This window comes from Culex quinquefasciatus, chromosome 2, assembly GCF_015732765.1.
Source record: "Culex quinquefasciatus strain JHB chromosome 2, VPISU_Cqui_1.0_pri_paternal, whole genome shotgun sequence".
Taxonomy (NCBI): Eukaryota; Metazoa; Arthropoda; class Insecta; order Diptera; family Culicidae; genus Culex; species Culex quinquefasciatus.
In genome coordinates this window covers 152,366,168-152,384,058 of record NC_051862.1, presented here as the reverse complement: position 1 = coordinate 152,384,058, position 17,891 = coordinate 152,366,168, and the positions used below count along the sequence as shown (strand labels likewise).

Here is a 17,891-nt window from a genome sequence, read left to right as displayed (position 1 = left end):
CAAAATTTGCCCACATCATGTGTCTGTGTGTGTGTGTGTGTGCGCGCTGGAAGCTGTAAAACTGCAACGAGTTTTCCGTATTTTATGTTTATTTTTATTGCCATCCACACGATTGCACGTTTATGCTCGGCACAGATATTCCGATTCTGATGGAGGTGGCTCGCAGGCGGGGTTCTTCCGCCGCGACACACTCTGCTCATCACCGACATCCGTTCCGTCCATGCGGAGTCGGAAAAGTGTGGCTGCAACTATCGTGCCTAGAAGTGAACAGCATTGACTTCTTAAAGATTAACTGCAATCAGTAAAAATGTAATGGAGTTTTTACGATAGTAAAAAACACATTTTTCTAAAATTATTTCTCCTGAATGGCATAACAAATGTTGGCAACACTTTTCCGTTCAAACACATCTTTTAAAAGACGTTTCAACTGAAATCTGAAAATAAGTGCTAAAATTGTTAGAAACAGAAAATTGGATGGAAAAAGGACTAAATCCTTAACCTGTCTACGCTAAGTTTTTTTTTCAACGTACCAGTGCTCAAAAGTTCTGTGCTGAAAAGTAGAACTTTTCAATACTTTTATCGAAAAGTAATACATTTAGACACTGTTTTGCTTTTAGAGTTGCGCAAAGTCAGCAGAGTCTCATGCTGAAAAAAGACCATTTTGCAACTTGTTGCATTAACTACTATTTCAGATAGTTCAGCAAATTCGTATAAAATTGACCATACAAACGTTTCTTGTTTTAATTTGGAGATTTTTTCACTGTTACAATATTTTAAAAAGAGCTGCATTTTAAGTTTGTTCCTGGGTTTTCGAAAAATCCCGCATTCTAACAAAACTCGATGCAGAGAAAATGTTAAAGGGGTCATTTTAGATTTGCTAAACCATTCGAAAAAACTGCTTCAAAAAGTACACAATTCAGTTTGAGAGTTAGTAAATTAAAAAAAACTTTGACTGTGCTGCCACTTCACTTTTTTTTGTCTAGTACTTTTCGATTGCAAATTAGACTTTTACATCAAAAAAATAAATCTTAATTTATGTTCGTCCATAATTTCGACATGTAGCAAAAAACAATACTTTTCGAACGCAAACAATAATGTTTCATCTCCTTGTACAATAGCTCATAAGATGTCATTTTTAGTCATTTAAAACATATCTAAAAATTAAGAAATAAATCAAAATCTGTATTTTGGGCAACTATGTTTTACGCATTTAAAAGTAATAGAAAAACTAACTTAATCCACCTATGTGGTTAAAGCCTTCCTCACTTTTTACAAACAATGGGTAATATGAGTGGTTTGAACACATGTTTCAGCTATTTTTTTTAGAACCCGAAAAATAAGTACACAGATATAACTTAAGTGATCATAACTCAAGACAGGGTTGCTAGATCTTCAATATTCTGGACTCGTATGAAAGGTTTTTTGATTACCTAACCAACAATGGGTCGAGTTCTGGATCCGGACATCGTTTACATACATTTAAGTGAGATCCGGCTTCAAAAAAGTACATAAATAACACTTAAGTGGTCATAACTCGAGACAGGGTTGCCAGATCTTCAATATTGTGGACTCGTTGGAAAGTGTTTTCGATTACCTAATCAACGATGGATCGAATTCTGGATTCGGACATCGTTTACATACATTTAAGTGAGATCCGGCTTCAAAAAAGTACATAAATATCACTTAAGTGGTCATAACTCAAGACAGGGTTGCCAGATCTTCAATGTTGTGGACTCGTTGGAAAGGGTTTTTGATTACCTAACCAACGATGGGTCGGGTTCTGGATCCGGACATAGTTTACATACATTACATACATCAAAAAAGTACATAAATATCAGTTAAGTGGTCATAACTTGAGACAGGGTTGCCAGATCTTCAATGTTGTGGACTCGTTGGAAAGGGTTTTCGATTACCTAACCAACGATGGGTCGGGTTCTGGATCCGGACATCGTTTACATACATTTAAATGAGATCAGGCTTCAAAAAAGTACATGAATATCACTTAAGTGGTCATAACTCGAGACAGGGTTGCCAGATCTTCAATATTGTGGACTCGTATGAAAGGTTTTTTGATTACCTAACCAACAATGGGTCGAGTTCTGGATCCGGACATCGTTTACATACATTTAAGTGAGATCCGGCTTCAAAAAAGTACATAAATATCACTTAAGTGGTCATAACTCAAGACAGGGTTGCCAGATCTTCAATGTTGTGGACTCGTTGGAAAGGGTTTTCGATTACCTAACCAATGATGGGTCGGATGATGGATCCGGACATCGTTTACATGCATATAAATGAGATCCGGATATATGTGAAAACACATGTTTATACATAACTTTTGAACTAGTTATCGAAACTTCAAACAATTCAATAGCGATGTATGGGACCATTAATCAAGTCGAATGCGACTGGTTTGATCAAAATCGGTTCAGCCAGTGCTGAGAAAACTCAGTGAGAATTTTGGTCACATACATACATACACACACACATACACACACATACATACACACATACACACACACACATACACACACACAGACATTTGTTCAGTTTTCGATTCTGAGTCGATATGTATACATGAAGGTGGGTCTTTGAGCTTTTAATAAAAAGTTCATTTTTAGAGCAGGATTATAGCCTTACCTCAGTGAGGAAGGCAAAACAAACAGGGTGAGTAATTTTTAGAGTTTATTTTTCCTGAACTTTGAAGAAAATACCAAATTGATCAGAAAATTCTTCGGTTTAAAAACTCTTTAATAATTTGATAAAAAATTATAAATTTGTTTTGTTGATTCACCAACAATTTACTTTATTTTCGTAATTATTTTCATTTTTTTTACTGTAAGATAAAATAAACATGCCTACAGTGCGATCTCAACTCCCTCCAGCATACGGTAAAATCACTGGGTGGTGTTTCCCCCCCTGGGAAGCAAAAATTTTTGATCGGATTCACATATACATATCGTCGTGCTCGTGCTATCTTTTCGCACGTGCGTTTTGGCTGAATTGAGTTAGAGTTTTTCAAATCAAGCAACAAAACAAATTTGTAGAAATTTGGTTGTACATTTCCGAGATAAAGCTTTTTAAAGACGGCAGTTAAAAAATACGGGTGCCACGATATTTCAACACTGATTTGACTAAATCGGTACAATATTTCGGTGAAGACTTGTAACCTCGATTTTCAAAAAGTTAATTTTGAAAAGAAATAAAATTTGTTTTTTTTTTTCATATAAGAAATAGTCATTTTTTTTAATTTTTGTATTCATCATGCACACGGAATAGTCTTGAGAGACTGCATATCATTTTTTTTGCTAATTTTATCCATACAATCAAGAGATATCGTGGCACCCGTAATTCAACTCGATGTTTCTAGTAAAATGCTAAGAAAATTTCGCAGTTCGCTATGTGCATGACAAAAAATCGTATCACTTTAATAATGAAATTTCTCTATGAAAATTTCAGGAGTGAATAAAAATAATCTTTTTTGAGGATTTAATAAATTTTCTGTGATATGAAATTTTGGGAATTTCTACATGTGTTGCTTCAAATAGCCAGCTTTTGCTCATCACAGCTCCCAAAAAATCGTCTTTAATCCTGAGATATTCAATTAAAACTCCGTACGATGTGGTCCCTTTTCATTCTAAATGTTGTTGTTATGTGCAGATCTTACTATCTTGACACACCCTGCAATTGCGACAAATTGCCAATGGAAATTTTATTCTGAGACCGTTTTTTTTTTCAATATTTCATGCACGTCTAATCCTTGCTTAATTGTTTATAACTTGGGACTCCGGCAATCAATTTAAACCAAAATTCCGGACTATGCACAGAACGGTTATTCCAGGTCAAACATTTAAAGGCAATTTCCTCGAAACGTCATAAAACGACATACGACAAGATGACACGATACCGTCGATATAGAGATTCCGCTCGCACTCGCGGTCTGGCGTACAACACCGGAACCGACATGAAAGGTATGCTCGATGTTGAGCGCGGCAGATCCGCCCCCACCAACCTCTTCCGTCAACACGGTGTGAGAACATATATAGCACCAAAGATTAAAGCTGACGTGGTTGCGTGATGTTTTTCTCGTATGATTCTATGCAGGGTCGGTGTAACGTTTTTTCTTCTTCCTGGAATCACTTTTCAATTTCATGCCACTACGCGCACCCACCCTGGGTGCAAAATTTTGCTTTGCGCACTGATTTTGATTCCATCAAGCTCCGGCTGGTTGATGGGATTTCGGCTTATGATGGCACCTCGGGAATGCACGCAGCGAACTGTGATAAATTTGCTTCATTCTGGCATAGATGAAGATTTAAAACGAGTTCTCGTTTAATCTGACCAGCGATGGGAAAAAAAAAATCAAATTTAAGAATGTTAAAATATGATTCCAAGTTAATTCTAGTTTTAAAAAGATCACACATATGTCACTCGAAAATGTTTACACCCACGATGAAGATTAACATTGAACAGCATGAATAAGAGTCTATGTAGCACAGCCACTGCAACAATAATTGGATAGAAATTTAATACTTGCGGTTGAATTATTTATGGTGATTCCGTCAGTTAGAAATAGACTTAAACGTAACCAAGAATAAACTCGTTAACTGTTTTCTGCTCCCTTGTGTGAGAGAAAAGCTTTTACTGAAAATCCCTTTATTTTTAATGAAATCGCTTCGTCGTTGGCAAAAAGGTGCAAGACTATAGGTACTGTTTGGGCAAGGGAGGTTGGTTGGCAAGCACATGGTGACTCCAAGAGGCGATGTCATGTCAAATTGTGTGCCACCGTGGAGCTTACCCGTGATGGCTGGAACGTGTCCCGGCCGGAGGACCTGTTGCGCCTCGATGCGGTGGTGTACCAGCGCCGATTTGATTGATGGAGTTGTTTGGAATTGGAATTCATGGCTAAAAAACGCTAGAAACTTTCGTTTATTCAGTCGATTGGATGCGTTGATACACCACAAGAAATAATGGTTGCAGAACATGTAATTCAAGGTTGCTGCTTTTAACCCTCTAACGCCCATGGTTACTCCAGAGCACCACCAATTTTTGGCTTCAAAATTTAATTTCTCCGAAACCCCTTTAATTTTTCAACCTGGTTCAACCTGCATTAGTTAATATAAAATGTTAACTAATAACCATTAAAATTTCATCCAATTTGGTCGTTCCAGTTACGAGTAATGTGGAAAAACGTAAATAAATTCGATTTTGCTCTGGGCGGGAAGGGGTTAATGATAACCGATGCTAAAAACTTGACTCAAATTCAGGGTATTTAATGTTGAATAAAAGTAGGCGTTTCTGGGGGTCAAAAACATGGATCTGTTTAACCTTCAATAACATCGATGAAGAGAACGATTTTCAGCATTTTTTTGAAAATTAAATTCCTGAGTTTTTTTGGAAAAGGTCCTATAAGCTATTGTCTTTCATATGTTTATAGGACCTAATTAAAAAAAATGGAATTGAAGTTCGAAAATTGGCAAAAATCTAGCCAAAAAATATGACATGGCTGTTTAGGAAATTATACTGTATATTAAAAAATTAACCCCTTTTCCACGGTTGAAAAAAAAATAATAATTTCTTGATAAACATTCATAATAAACACAATGTTTTAAAAGGTAAAGCAAGGCAAAGCATCGCGAAAAAATCATTCTCGCTTGCGAACTTGCTTCACCCGCGAAAGAGAGAAGAGAAAGAAAATCGCTTTCGAAATTCTCAATCAGTAGAAGATTTTTTGTGAGTTTCTTCATTAGCACCACTTAAAATAATTTATTTCGCTTTGTTTACAAACATTGTTCATCTACGAATAGTGCCAGGTCATTTTTCGACATGTGACGTTACACCTGCAAGTGTAGTAGTGAAGTCGGTGTTTCGCCGAATAATCCGGACGATGATTTTTTGAGTTTCTTTTTACCGATATTTCGTGAGTGAGAGAGGAGAACCATGTTCTCTCCGATTTTTCTCTTGATGAGCGCCAAATGATTTTCTTTTGATAAAGATTCTTCCATCGCTAATTATTTGGTTGGAAGATTCTGATGATCTCTAAATGATACTGAAGTTTCTGATAATTGAAGAAAAAGCAAAATTCAGACGATTTCAATTAATATACAGACAGCGCTCCGAAGCAGGGATGCACTTATCTAAACAAAATGTTTTTCATCAGAGCATAAGGCTGGTACAAATTTTATTTAAAGTTTTTGTTTCTCTCCCATTCAAAGTTGGCCCAAAAAATCAGGGGGCAAAAAAACATTTTTTTCAGAAAACTTCAAAATTTCAATGGAAATTAAACTAAGGGGACCTAGTAAAAATAAGTTTAGAATAAAAACAAAATGGAAATTGAACTGCAATTAGCTGAAACCAATTTTAAATGCATTCCCCTGCGTTTAGAATCATTTTTAACATGTTTGGGTTAATTTAAAAATCTTTTGAATTTTTGAAAATTCTCGATGTTTAATATCGCAAAATGTTTTTTTTCGCTAAAATTTTTGTTTTCGTCAAATCATGCATTTTTTGAAAACTATTGATTGCAAAACAACTGAACTAGTTTAAAATGCATTTTAAAACACTTTTCCGTGCAAATGTTGAAACTATGGCTTGTTATTTCAATATTTATATTGAAACTGGCCAGCCAGCCGAGGGACAAAAAATTTGAAAAATATTTGCATCGGCCTAGTTTTGAAAGAATATGAAAACTAGCTTTGAATCAATCTAAAAAAAATTTGGCTCATTTTTTGAAAACTGTATCACAAATATTTAACTTCTGCTCATGTTTCAAATAAGAGAATGCAAAAGTTAACAAAAATAACAAAATATTATCCTTTAAAAAAATATTTCCAAAAAAGCACGAAAAAATATCATAAAAAAAACTTTTTTATATAATGGAATTATACAGCACAATTTCACGAAGTTACCATTTTTTTTCAATACAGATTTCGAATTTTGGTTTTTTTTTGTAAACACCTGCAATGATAAAATCTAAGAAATGCTGTATCTTTTCAAAGAAATACATATGTATTCAAACATATTGTAAGCTGTAAGACGATTCTTTGATCTCGGAAGCTAAAAAAATTGAACTTTTGCATCAAATTCCGCAAACAAAGCTTCTTCATGTGTATTATTGAATCCCACATAATAATTTTCAAATGGCTTCCAATGACTGTTCAGTTCCAGTGCACATGCCCAGTATATCCGGAATAAACAAACCTCAAAGAAATTCCAAACATTTCTCTACACCACTGCTGTGCTCGTTTCTTGTGGTAGATCGGTAACCGAGCTTTGGCATAACTAACCCAACTCCCTTGACCCATTCCGGAGCGTTGAAACAAGTGGGTGATGCACCATAATCTTTTACTTTCGTTCCTCGGCACACACATTGTGTTTAATGGGTGAGGAGGATCTTTCTGCGCTATCTTTCGCTGCTGTGCCGGTCGGTCGGTTCAGTGGCCCGGAAAATGCTATACTCAATGGGAAATTGCACCGCACCGACCCGGACTTTCCAATCGGTTGCGGTCGATGGTTGCCGCTTCCGGCTCGATGGACAATATGATGCCCGCACCGGATGTAACTGCGGCCTGGGGTGCGTGCACACGGGATCATGCCACCTGTTTGGAGTGGTCATTGGGGGGACTGGTGTAATTTGGGAAGCCGTATGGGCAGAAATGTCAAATTTACAGTTCTGTTGAATTTCAAATAAATAATCAGATATCCTTGACGAATTTGTTTGTCCGAGTTAGAAATACTTACGTTAAATGTTACACCAAAGTTTTCCGGATGTTCATTTCTCGAGGGCTTCTTCAAGATAGCTGAAACTTCCCATATGTGGCTGTGTGGTCAAAGTTCAATGTACCACATTCGATATCTTTCTGCATGAGTTGTTCCTTTCTCTAGCGATTTAGTGCACTGGATTGTTGGAATTTGTGGATGTATGAACATTTCAGTTTAATTTAAAGCGTAATGGGATGTGTTTTAGTTAAATGCTTGTAATTTCTGAAATTGTTATAGTTTAGGGTGACAAAACACGGTGATTCATCCTCGATAAAGTGACCTTACTAAACAAATATCGATTTCATGCAAGTCATCCGAAATGAAGGCTTCTGGAATTGAATCATTAGCATGTGCTAATCTATCCTACTTCAACGTGTAAAATTTCGTCACAAATATCTGTAGTACCGCAGTCCTCTGATTCACGTAGCCACGTTTCTTCGCCCAGTGACGCGCTGTATTCGGGGGAATTTTACAGTGACGTCCGCGGCAACCAGATTTCGCAACCGAGTGTGGAACAGACCCCGTTATCGCTGGTTGGTTTTCCTGTGAAATCCACTCGCCAAAACGTGTAATTCGGATGTTTGGCTAGTAGCAGCAGCAGAAGCCGCGTGCCAGGTTCCTCGTCGACGTCGAAGGAAATGGTGTGTGACGGTTGTTTTCAACCTTTTTTTTTCTTTGAGGAGCTCAAATTTTTAAAGTAAATATTTTGTCAACCTGGCAGCATGGTACGCAGATTTGGAAGTGGGAGCGTCAGTTGAGGTTTCGCTTTTTTGTACCTTGAGAAATCACATTCGCAATTACGTAGCAGGTGTATGATGCGTTAAGTTCTCCTGGCAACAGGTTAGTTTCTGGAGATGTCGGATATTTTTGCGTTGCGTTCAATTGAATTTGCACTTGTGCTTCATTCACATGCTTAAATAACAAAACTTTAAGACAACAATAAATTTTACTAGCGACCTGAAAAAAAGTAAAATTTCTGCGATTCCACGTCAAACCAGCATTATCAAATTTTGCATGAGAGTTAATTAACAAAATAATTAGACCCGTATTTTCTTGTTTGGCGATTAGGGTGGTCCTATCCGTTATAGGGTGATCTAAAATGGTATTTTAAAACGATCTTGGGAAAAAATATTTTTCAACAAAAAATCATGCCTCCAGTTTTAGCTTGCTATATTTCTAAACAAATGTGATTGGTTTGACCTTTAACACTAAGACATTTTAAAAACTTAGTTGAGTAAATTTTAAGATCAAATCATAATTTTGTTTGCTTTTTTGAAGGTCTCGGATCCAAGTACTTAAAGTAAAGAAGTGAAGTGATGCTTCTCCATCGAAATAAGTTCCCAGTACATGAATTTTGCTAAGGTGAAGATAAAAATTATGCTTCCCTGACAAGATTTCGACAAAATTTCTTCTACATGCTGTTTATAATAATCAACTGGGGCGAATCGGGACTACAGTCTGAATAGGGACAGCAGTTCTTAGCGCACGTAAAAGCTTGGAGTTTGGAAAACAATGCAATATTTTTATTGTTAAGAGTCTGTTCTATCCGGAACCAGTCAAAAATATCGAAATATTATGCAGTAACAAGGCTAAAACAGCTGTTCCACTTCGCCCCATGTGTCCCGATTGATCCCAGGTGACGGTACCCTTCATGTGTTGATACTTTTTCGTGATGATTCTCCTATTCCTTGAAAAATTATGGATATCGTCATTAATCAATGACTGTTGACCAGGAAGTCAATGATTGCATCACATATTTATATAAATTTTGAGACATATTTGATTTACAACAGAAATTCCTTCGGTGGCTTCAAGAAGGGGACAACCGGCATATGCTGATTTATTTTGGTGCTGATATTCGTTAAACTGAATGAGATGCAGACCATTTGAGAGTCATCATCAATTTTCCCTTGAACTGATTGATGGCTTCACGTGAATGGATATTTACAATTTTAAAAGTTATTTTGGAAATTAGTTTCTCTTAGTGTCATCTAATGAGTCCTCATTTCTCAACTAACAATATTTCGGAAACAATTCGTTCGATATCCAATGTTATAATACTTTGAATTTAAAATTTGATTTCAGAAAGTTCCATTTTGGACATTGAAAATCGCTCAAAAATAAGTGCTTTCAGGGGATACTTTTATTTACTAAGTCTGAAAAGGAATATTGTAGATTTTTTTTTCAGTTTTTTTTTATGCAAAAACATCTAAACATTTTTCAAGATCCTGAACCGCTTATAACTTGGAAACGGTGCACTTTATCAAAAAGATTGTTTATTTGATTTAGCATAAAAAATATTTTGCATAAAAAAAAACATTCAAAATTGAATTGAACGGTATCAGATTAAGCATTTATATAGTTCAGATTTAAATTCATATTAAAAATCCGGTTTTATTTCCAGTGAACTTTTTGTGGAAAAGTCCTACTCGTAAACTACAACTTTATCAATAACACCAAATCGATGAGAAAATCCCATCTGAAAAATATTGCGAAATTCTAGAGAATAACCGTCAATTGGGGTCGATACTACCGTCTGAATTGGGATAGCAGTTTTTGAAGCACCTAAAAGCTTTAAGTTTAGGAACTGATTTGCAAATTTTGTTGTTTTGTGTCTGTATACAGCAATTCCCCACGAAAACAGCATGATTCGAAAAAAAAGTTCTCCGATCGGGCTCAAAATTTTTCTGAGGGATCCTTGGCCGAAATAATTCGACCCGTATTTTTTTGTTTGGCCATTAGGGTGACCTACGCCGTGTTAGGGTGGTTCGAAAAATGGCAATTTTCGTCGATTTTCGCAAAACCACTTTTTCAAAAATCATATCCGCGCCATTTCATCCGATTTTAGCTGTCCTAGACGCAAAGAAAGGTGATTAGTTTGGCTATTTGGGAAAAATAGTAAGAAGTTTCAAAATCTAGCTTAACATTTGAAAAGGTTGAATGAAAACATAAAATGCTGTTTTGAAGGTCTCGGGACCAGAGCCTATGTCTGAAAATATTTGTATCGAAAATTTCACATGGTGCAGTTATGTTTTCGATACTCTGAGATACGATTTTTTGAAAATAAATACTGAGGTTTTCGACGCGCCACGCGCAAAAGTGGGAAAATGACGAAAACGGGAAAAAATCAACTTTTTTCACTAGAACTGCGATACCTTAAAAAATTCAGCGATGACCTATACATGTTAAAATACCAAAATTTTCGTAATTAAAAGACGCAACTTTTGGTACCATAACATCTATAGGTCATTGCTGAAATTTTAAAATCATCGCAGTTTTAGTGAAAAAAGTCGATTTTTTCCCGTTTTCGTCAATTCCCCATTTTTGCGCGTGGCGCGTCGAAAAATCCAGTTTTTATTTTCAAAAAATTGTATCTCAGAGTATCGAAAACATAACTTCACCATTTTTTGATATGTTATGTGAAATTTTCCGAGGAATCCGATAAAAATATTTTCAGACATAGGCTCTTTGGTCCTGAGACCTTCAAAACAGCATTTTATGTTTTCATACGACCTTTTCAAATGTTAAGCTAGATTTTTGAAACTTCTTACTATTTTTCCCAAATAGCCCAACTAATCACCTTTCTTTTGCGTCTAGGACAGCTAAAATCGGATGAAATGGCGCGGAGATATGACTTTTTAAAAAAAGTGGTTTTTGCGAAAATCGACGAAAATTGCCATTTTTCGAACCACCCTAACACGGCGTAGGTCACCCTAATGGCCAAACAAAAAAATACGGGTCTAATTATTTCGGCCAAGGATCCCCCAGAAAAAAATTGAGCTCGATCGGAGAACTTTTTTTTCGAATCATGCTGTTTTCGTGGGGAATTGCTGTATATGAATCCCCTCAAACAAATCAAGAGTATTCTCCTCTTGATAATCTGATTTGGGTACATCGTTAGATATAAAAATGAGATTAGCAGTGTTTTATCGAAAACTTTCGTGCTCTTAGATTATTTTCCTGCAAAAGTTATATTAATCTTCTCCTTGCAAACGCTTTATCCTCGCCCAGCTTTAATAACATAAGCTGTAATCACAATCCCCCTGATGGTGACCCACTCTAACCACCGTTTTCCTTCCTTTCACTCACTCTCTCTCTCTTTCCCATTTTCTATTATTCCAGGTGGTGGGCAACAAGCACAATACTCTTATCTTCGATATTAAAAGCTCCCGAGTCAGTAAACTTCAGACGCAGATTTCCACGACGTCTGCGTCTTCCCTGACCTCGCTGCCGACGCTGGCGTCACTGGATGGCAGCACCACCAACAATGCTCAACAACAGCCGCAGTGCAACACCAACGGCACTAGCAACAACAACTGTAATAATCATTCCCACCCACAGCAGCAGCAAATTGCTTTGTTCGTGTGTATCGCCGGCGACAATGAATCCCGATCAAGATACCAATTCTACATCGAGGACACCTTCAGGTAAGCACATCACATGTTTCGAGGGACGGTCCTTCGGACCGATGTTACGACACGAAACGTTGACTTTTGTTATGGGCTCGAGGCCATATTCGAGAAGCTGCTCAATTTATTTTTCGTACATCATTTAAAGGTAGGCACACGTACGTACGTACGTACAGGCTTAGAGTTTCTTGAGCTGATCATCATTATACTATTCCAGAGCGCAGTAATGTTTTATTGGACGCACAGCACATAGGGAAGTGGATTTGAATGGCACTTGGCTGGGTCTTCTACTTACTGGAACAAATTGGATGCGGTTTTACTGCTCTTATAGGATTGTTATGATGATGTTTCAATCTTCATGATGATTGCAGACATGTGCTCTATTGTATTAGGAAGACAAATTGGAAATTGAAAATTGATTTTAATGTCTAAATTGGATATTGTCAGTCGGACCGAATCGCGACACAAAAGACTATTTTCCCATTTCAGTTTCTTGGTTATCTGTCTCTTTCAGATGGTCTTAACAACGGTGTTAACCCTTTACAACCCAACCCCACCTGTAGACGGGCTTCGATTTAAAAAATCGCCAAAAATCCATTTTTCAACCAATTTTGCCTTCCTCACTGAGGTAAGGCTATAATCCTGCTCTAAAAATGAACTTTGTATAAAAACGTCGTAGACCCACCTTCATGTATACATATCGACTCAGAATCCAAAACTGAACAAATGTCTGTGTGTATGTGTGTGTGTATGTGTGTGTGTATGTGTGTATGTATGTATGTATGTATGTGACCAACAAACTAGCTCATGTTTCTCGGCACTGGCTGAACCGATTTGACCCGAACATGTTGCATTCGACTTGGTTTAGGGTCCCATAGATCGAGTTTTATACAGATTGAAGTTTCGATAAGTAGTTCAAAAGTTATGTATAAAAATGTGTTTTCACATATATCCGGATCTCGCTTAAACAATGTAAACTATGTCCGGGTCCACCATCCGACCCATCGTTGGGTAGGTTATCAAAAGACCTTTCCAACGAATCCAAAACATTGAAGATCTGGCAACCCTGTCTCGAGATATGGCCACTTAAGTGATATTGATGTACTTTTTGAAAGCCGGATCTCACTTAAATGTATGTAAACTATGTCCGGAGCCACCATCCGACCCATCGTCGGTTAGGTTCTCAAAAGACCTTTCCAACGAGTCCAAAACATTGAAGATCTGGCAACCCTGTCTCGAGATATGGCCACTTAAGTTATATTGATGTACTTTTTGAAAGCCGGATCTCACTTAAATGTATGTAAACTATGTCCGGATCCACCATCCGACCCATCGTTGGTTAGGTTATCAAAAGACCTTTCCAACGAGTCCAAAACATTGAACATCTGGCAACCCTGTCTCGAGATATGGCCACTTAAGTGATATTGATGTACTTTTTGAAAGCCGGATCTCACTTAAATGTATGTAAACTATGTCCGGATCCACCATACGACCCATCATTGGTTAGGTTATCAAAAGACCTTTCCAACGAGTCCAAAACATTGAAGATCTGGCAACCCTGTCTCAAGATATGGCCACTTAAGTGATATTGATGTACTTTTTGAAAGCCGGATCTCACTTAAATGTATGTAAACTATGTCCGGATCCACCATCTGACCCATCATTGGTTAGGTTATCAAAAGACCTTTCTAACGAGTCCAAAACATTGAAGATCTGGCAACTCTGTCTCGAGATATGGCCACTTAAGTGATATTGATGTACTTTTTGGAAGCCGGATCTCACTTAAATGAATGTAAACTATGTCCGGATCCACCATCCGACCCATCGTTGGTTAGGTTATCAAAAGACCTTTCCAACGAGTCCAAAACATTGAAGATCTGGCAACCCTGTCTCGAGATATGGCCACTTAAGTGATATTGATGTACTTTTTGAAAGCCGGATCTCACTTAAATGTATGTAAACTATGTCCGGATCCACCATCCGACCCATCGTTGGTTAGGTTATCAAAAGACCTTTCCAACGAGTCCAAAACATTGAAGATCTGGCAACCCTGTCTCGAGATATGGCCACTTAAGTGATATTGATGTACTTTTTGGAAGCCGGATCTCACTTAAATGTATGTAAACTATGTCCGGATCCACCATCCGACCCATCGTTGGATATGTTATCAAAAGAACTTTCCAACGAGTTCAAAACATTGAAGATCTGGCAACCCTGTCTCGAGATATGGCCACTTAAGTGATATTGATGTACTTTTTGAGAGCCGGATCTCACTTAAATGTATGTAAACTATGTCCGGATCCACCATCCGACCCATCGTTGGTTAGGTTATCAAAAGACCTTTCCAACGAGTCCAAAACATTGAACATCTGGCAACCCTGTCTCGAGATATGGCCACTTAAGTGATATTGGTGTACTTTTTGAAAGCCGGATCTCACTAAAATGTATGTAAAATATGTCCGGATCCACCATCCGACCCATCGTTGGTTAGGTAATCAAGAGACCTTTCCAACGAGTCCAAAACATTGAACATCTGGCAACCCTGTCTCGAGATATGGCCACTTAAGTGATATTGGTGTACTTTTTGAAAGCTGGATCTCACTTAAATGTATGTAAACTATGTCCGGATCCACCATCCGACCCATCGTTGGTTAGGTTATCAAAAGACCTTTCCAACGAGTCCAAAACATTGAACATCTGGCAACCCTGTCTCGAGATATGGCCACTTAAGTGATATTGGTGTACTTTTTGAAAGCCGGATCTCACTTAAATGTATGTAAAATATGTCCGGATCCACCATCCGACCCATCGTTGGTTAGGTTATCAAGAGACCTTTCCAACGAGTGCAAAACATTGAACATCTGGCAACCCTGTCTCGAGATATGGCCACTTAAGTGATATTGGTGTACTTTTTGAAAGCCGAATCTCACTTAAATGTATGTAAACTATGTCCGGATCCACCATCCGACCCATCGTTGGTTAGGTTATCAAAAGACCTTTCCAACGAGTCCAAAACATTGAACATCTGGCAACCCTGTCTCGAGATATGGCCTCTTAAGTGATATTAGTGTATTTTTGAAAGCCGGATCTCACTTAAATGTATGTAAACTATGTACGGATCCACCATTCGACCCATCGTTGGTTAGGTTATCAAAAGACCTTTCCAACGGGTCCAAACACATTGAAGATCTGGCAACCCGTTCTCGAGATATGGCCTCTTAAGTTATATTTATGTACTTTTTTTATTCCGGATCTAAAAAATAGATGACATTTGTGTACAACCCCATCATATCAGCCATTGTTGGTAATGAGTGAGGAAGGCTCCAACCACATAGGTGGATTAAGTTAGTTTTTGATCTTTAAAAAGCATTGGAAAGAAGACTTTTAAAATGTTAGAAAATGTATGGGTTGGAAGTTTTACTTGTTTAATGTGACTTCGCCAATGTTTTTAAAAATGTCATTTTTTTAGGGGTCAACTTTGGCTGTGTTTTTTTTTCTAACATCTTCTATATATATAACAAATTTCGACGGTTTTGTTCGAACGCGAATCAATTCAACACGGAACGTCGGATCGAGGTACTTTTTGTTGCGTTGGGTTCGTATAAGCCCAAGGAAGGTTTATACGCTAACTAATTGACACTTTGGCCATTGGTTGGGGGTTGGGTAAGGCTTGTTGCTTATATTTTAAGTAAAAAGAAGTATGCAGTAATTTTTCTAGTGCCCCGGACTATGCCTCTACGCATTTATTTACAATTTAAATGATAATGGTACCATTTTATAGCAGAAAATGTGAAAAACATGCAAAAAATTGAAAAAGTTGCTGTAAAAACATGAAAAAATAGATAGGCAAAATGTAATGATGGGAGGTGGTAGAATAGGCCAAATACTACCGAAAACAAACATAAACTTAACAAGATAAATGCAAATTAAAATACTAAAAATGAAACAAGAAATAGATACAACAAGAGAAGTAAAGTTTTTCGTAGAACAAAAGTTGCTCAAAATGACATCCTGAACACGGGAAAGATAAAAATATTCGAAAATAAAAAAAAATGGGCAATATAACATGATGGTTTTTAATTCGATTTGTAGTTAGCCTCTGCAAAACATAATAATAGACAAGAAAATGTTAATTTTTTATTTATATTTGAATCAAACTTTGTCCTTGTATTTTCCATACCATACAAAGCAATTTTGTGTATTTTTTCTTTCAGTTTACTTAATTTGAAAATACTTCATGAACGCAAAGCACACCTACTAAAAAAATATTTTCGAATAGTTGAAAAAAATCCTTCACTTTTAATGTTTTGACATTGTTGATCGGACTCTAATTAGCTCTCATTTTTAACTCCGTTTCCGAGATATCACTTTTTTGTGATTTTCAATGTTAAAAAATAAACTTTTGTGAAATTTTTCGTACTGATAGCACGGGCTTTTTATAGCCGGTTTTAAAATGTAAACAAGGTATTAACTCTTACACTTTTGACAATTGAGGTTTAAAAAACGGTTATAAATGGCTTTCGACAAAAGTTGAAGTTTTTTTTAGTTGATGATGGCAAAATGGTTCTGATGACCATACGAAAATAATGGGCTACTTTTAAAAATGTTGATTTTTGGGTTAGGCTGATGCAAATTTTTAAAGTTTTTTCCCTCGGCTCTGGCCAAAGTCGAGGGGGGGGGGAGAGGGAGGGGTTGTGTGTTCCAAAAAAATAAAAAAAAGTATGCAAATTTAATTGACAAGCCATTGTCTCAACATTTGAATGGAAAACGTGTTTTAAAATGCATTTTACGCCAGTTCAGTTGTTTTGCAATCATTGTTTTTTTTTTTAAATATATGATTTGACGAAAACAAAAATTGTAGCGAAATGAAACTTTTTGTGGTACTGTACATCACAAATTTCTATAATTCAAAAGATTTTTGAATTAACCAAAACATGCTAAAAAAAGTTAAACGCAGGGCAATGCATTTTAAATTAATTTAAGCTGATTGCACCTAAATTTCCATTGAAATTTTGAAGTTTCCTAAAAACATATTTTTTGCCCCCTGGAGAGGGTGACAAAAACTTTTTTAAATATTTGTACCCATCAGGCCTGCAAGTTAAGGCAGGGAAAAATGTAGTATCAGCAGGTAGGCCGTTGCAAAAAAAAAAATAAGAGGTAAAAAAAAATTACAGACCATGGTATTAACATTTGAATGAAAAAAAGTGTTTCAAAATGCATTATACAACTGTCCAGTTGTTTTGCAATCATTAATTTCCGAAATTTCTAAGTATTGACGAAAATTTTATTTTTGCGAGAAAAAAAAGTTTTTGCGGTGCTGTACATTGTAATTTCATAAAAGTTCAAACCAGCTTTTTTTAAAACCACGAATCCAGCAAAAATGTTTGGGGTGATCAAGTACCTTTCATTATAGAAGAAAATCAATTGACAAACTTGTGTTACTCAACTGTTCCACTTTGTCGGACATTTTTACGATTGTATCAAACTGTAATCGCTTTCGTCCGTTTGGGGACACCAAACTGTCACCATCAACCTTGTCTGAGTGAGGTTAATGCAGTGGAAAATATTCCAAACATTACATCTCAAAAAACCGTCGCAATTATGGCTTTGTTTTATGAGCCTCGTGACATGGGTCAACTCGGTTCAGATTTAAGTAACAAGCAAAAAATAATAATAGCATCAATTTCCCTGCCAGACATTTACGATTTTATTGTGTGTTTT

The 17,891-nt window shown here is 36.7% G+C and overlaps 1 protein-coding gene across 5 annotated transcripts in view; it reads left to right on the top strand.

Moving 5' to 3' along the window:
- Nucleotides 1-17,891, top strand: part of LOC6050531 (cGMP-dependent 3',5'-cyclic phosphodiesterase) — a 116,977-nt gene that overhangs the window by 47,157 nt on the left and 51,929 nt on the right. For all 5 annotated transcript variants that reach the window (XM_038255873.1, XM_038255870.1, XM_038255871.1 and 2 more), the window contains exon 5: nucleotides 11,884-12,188. In XM_038255873.1, the coding sequence (XP_038111801.1) occupies nucleotides 11,884-12,188 (305 nt within the window). The remainder of the gene's footprint in view (nucleotides 1-11,883; nucleotides 12,189-17,891) is intronic.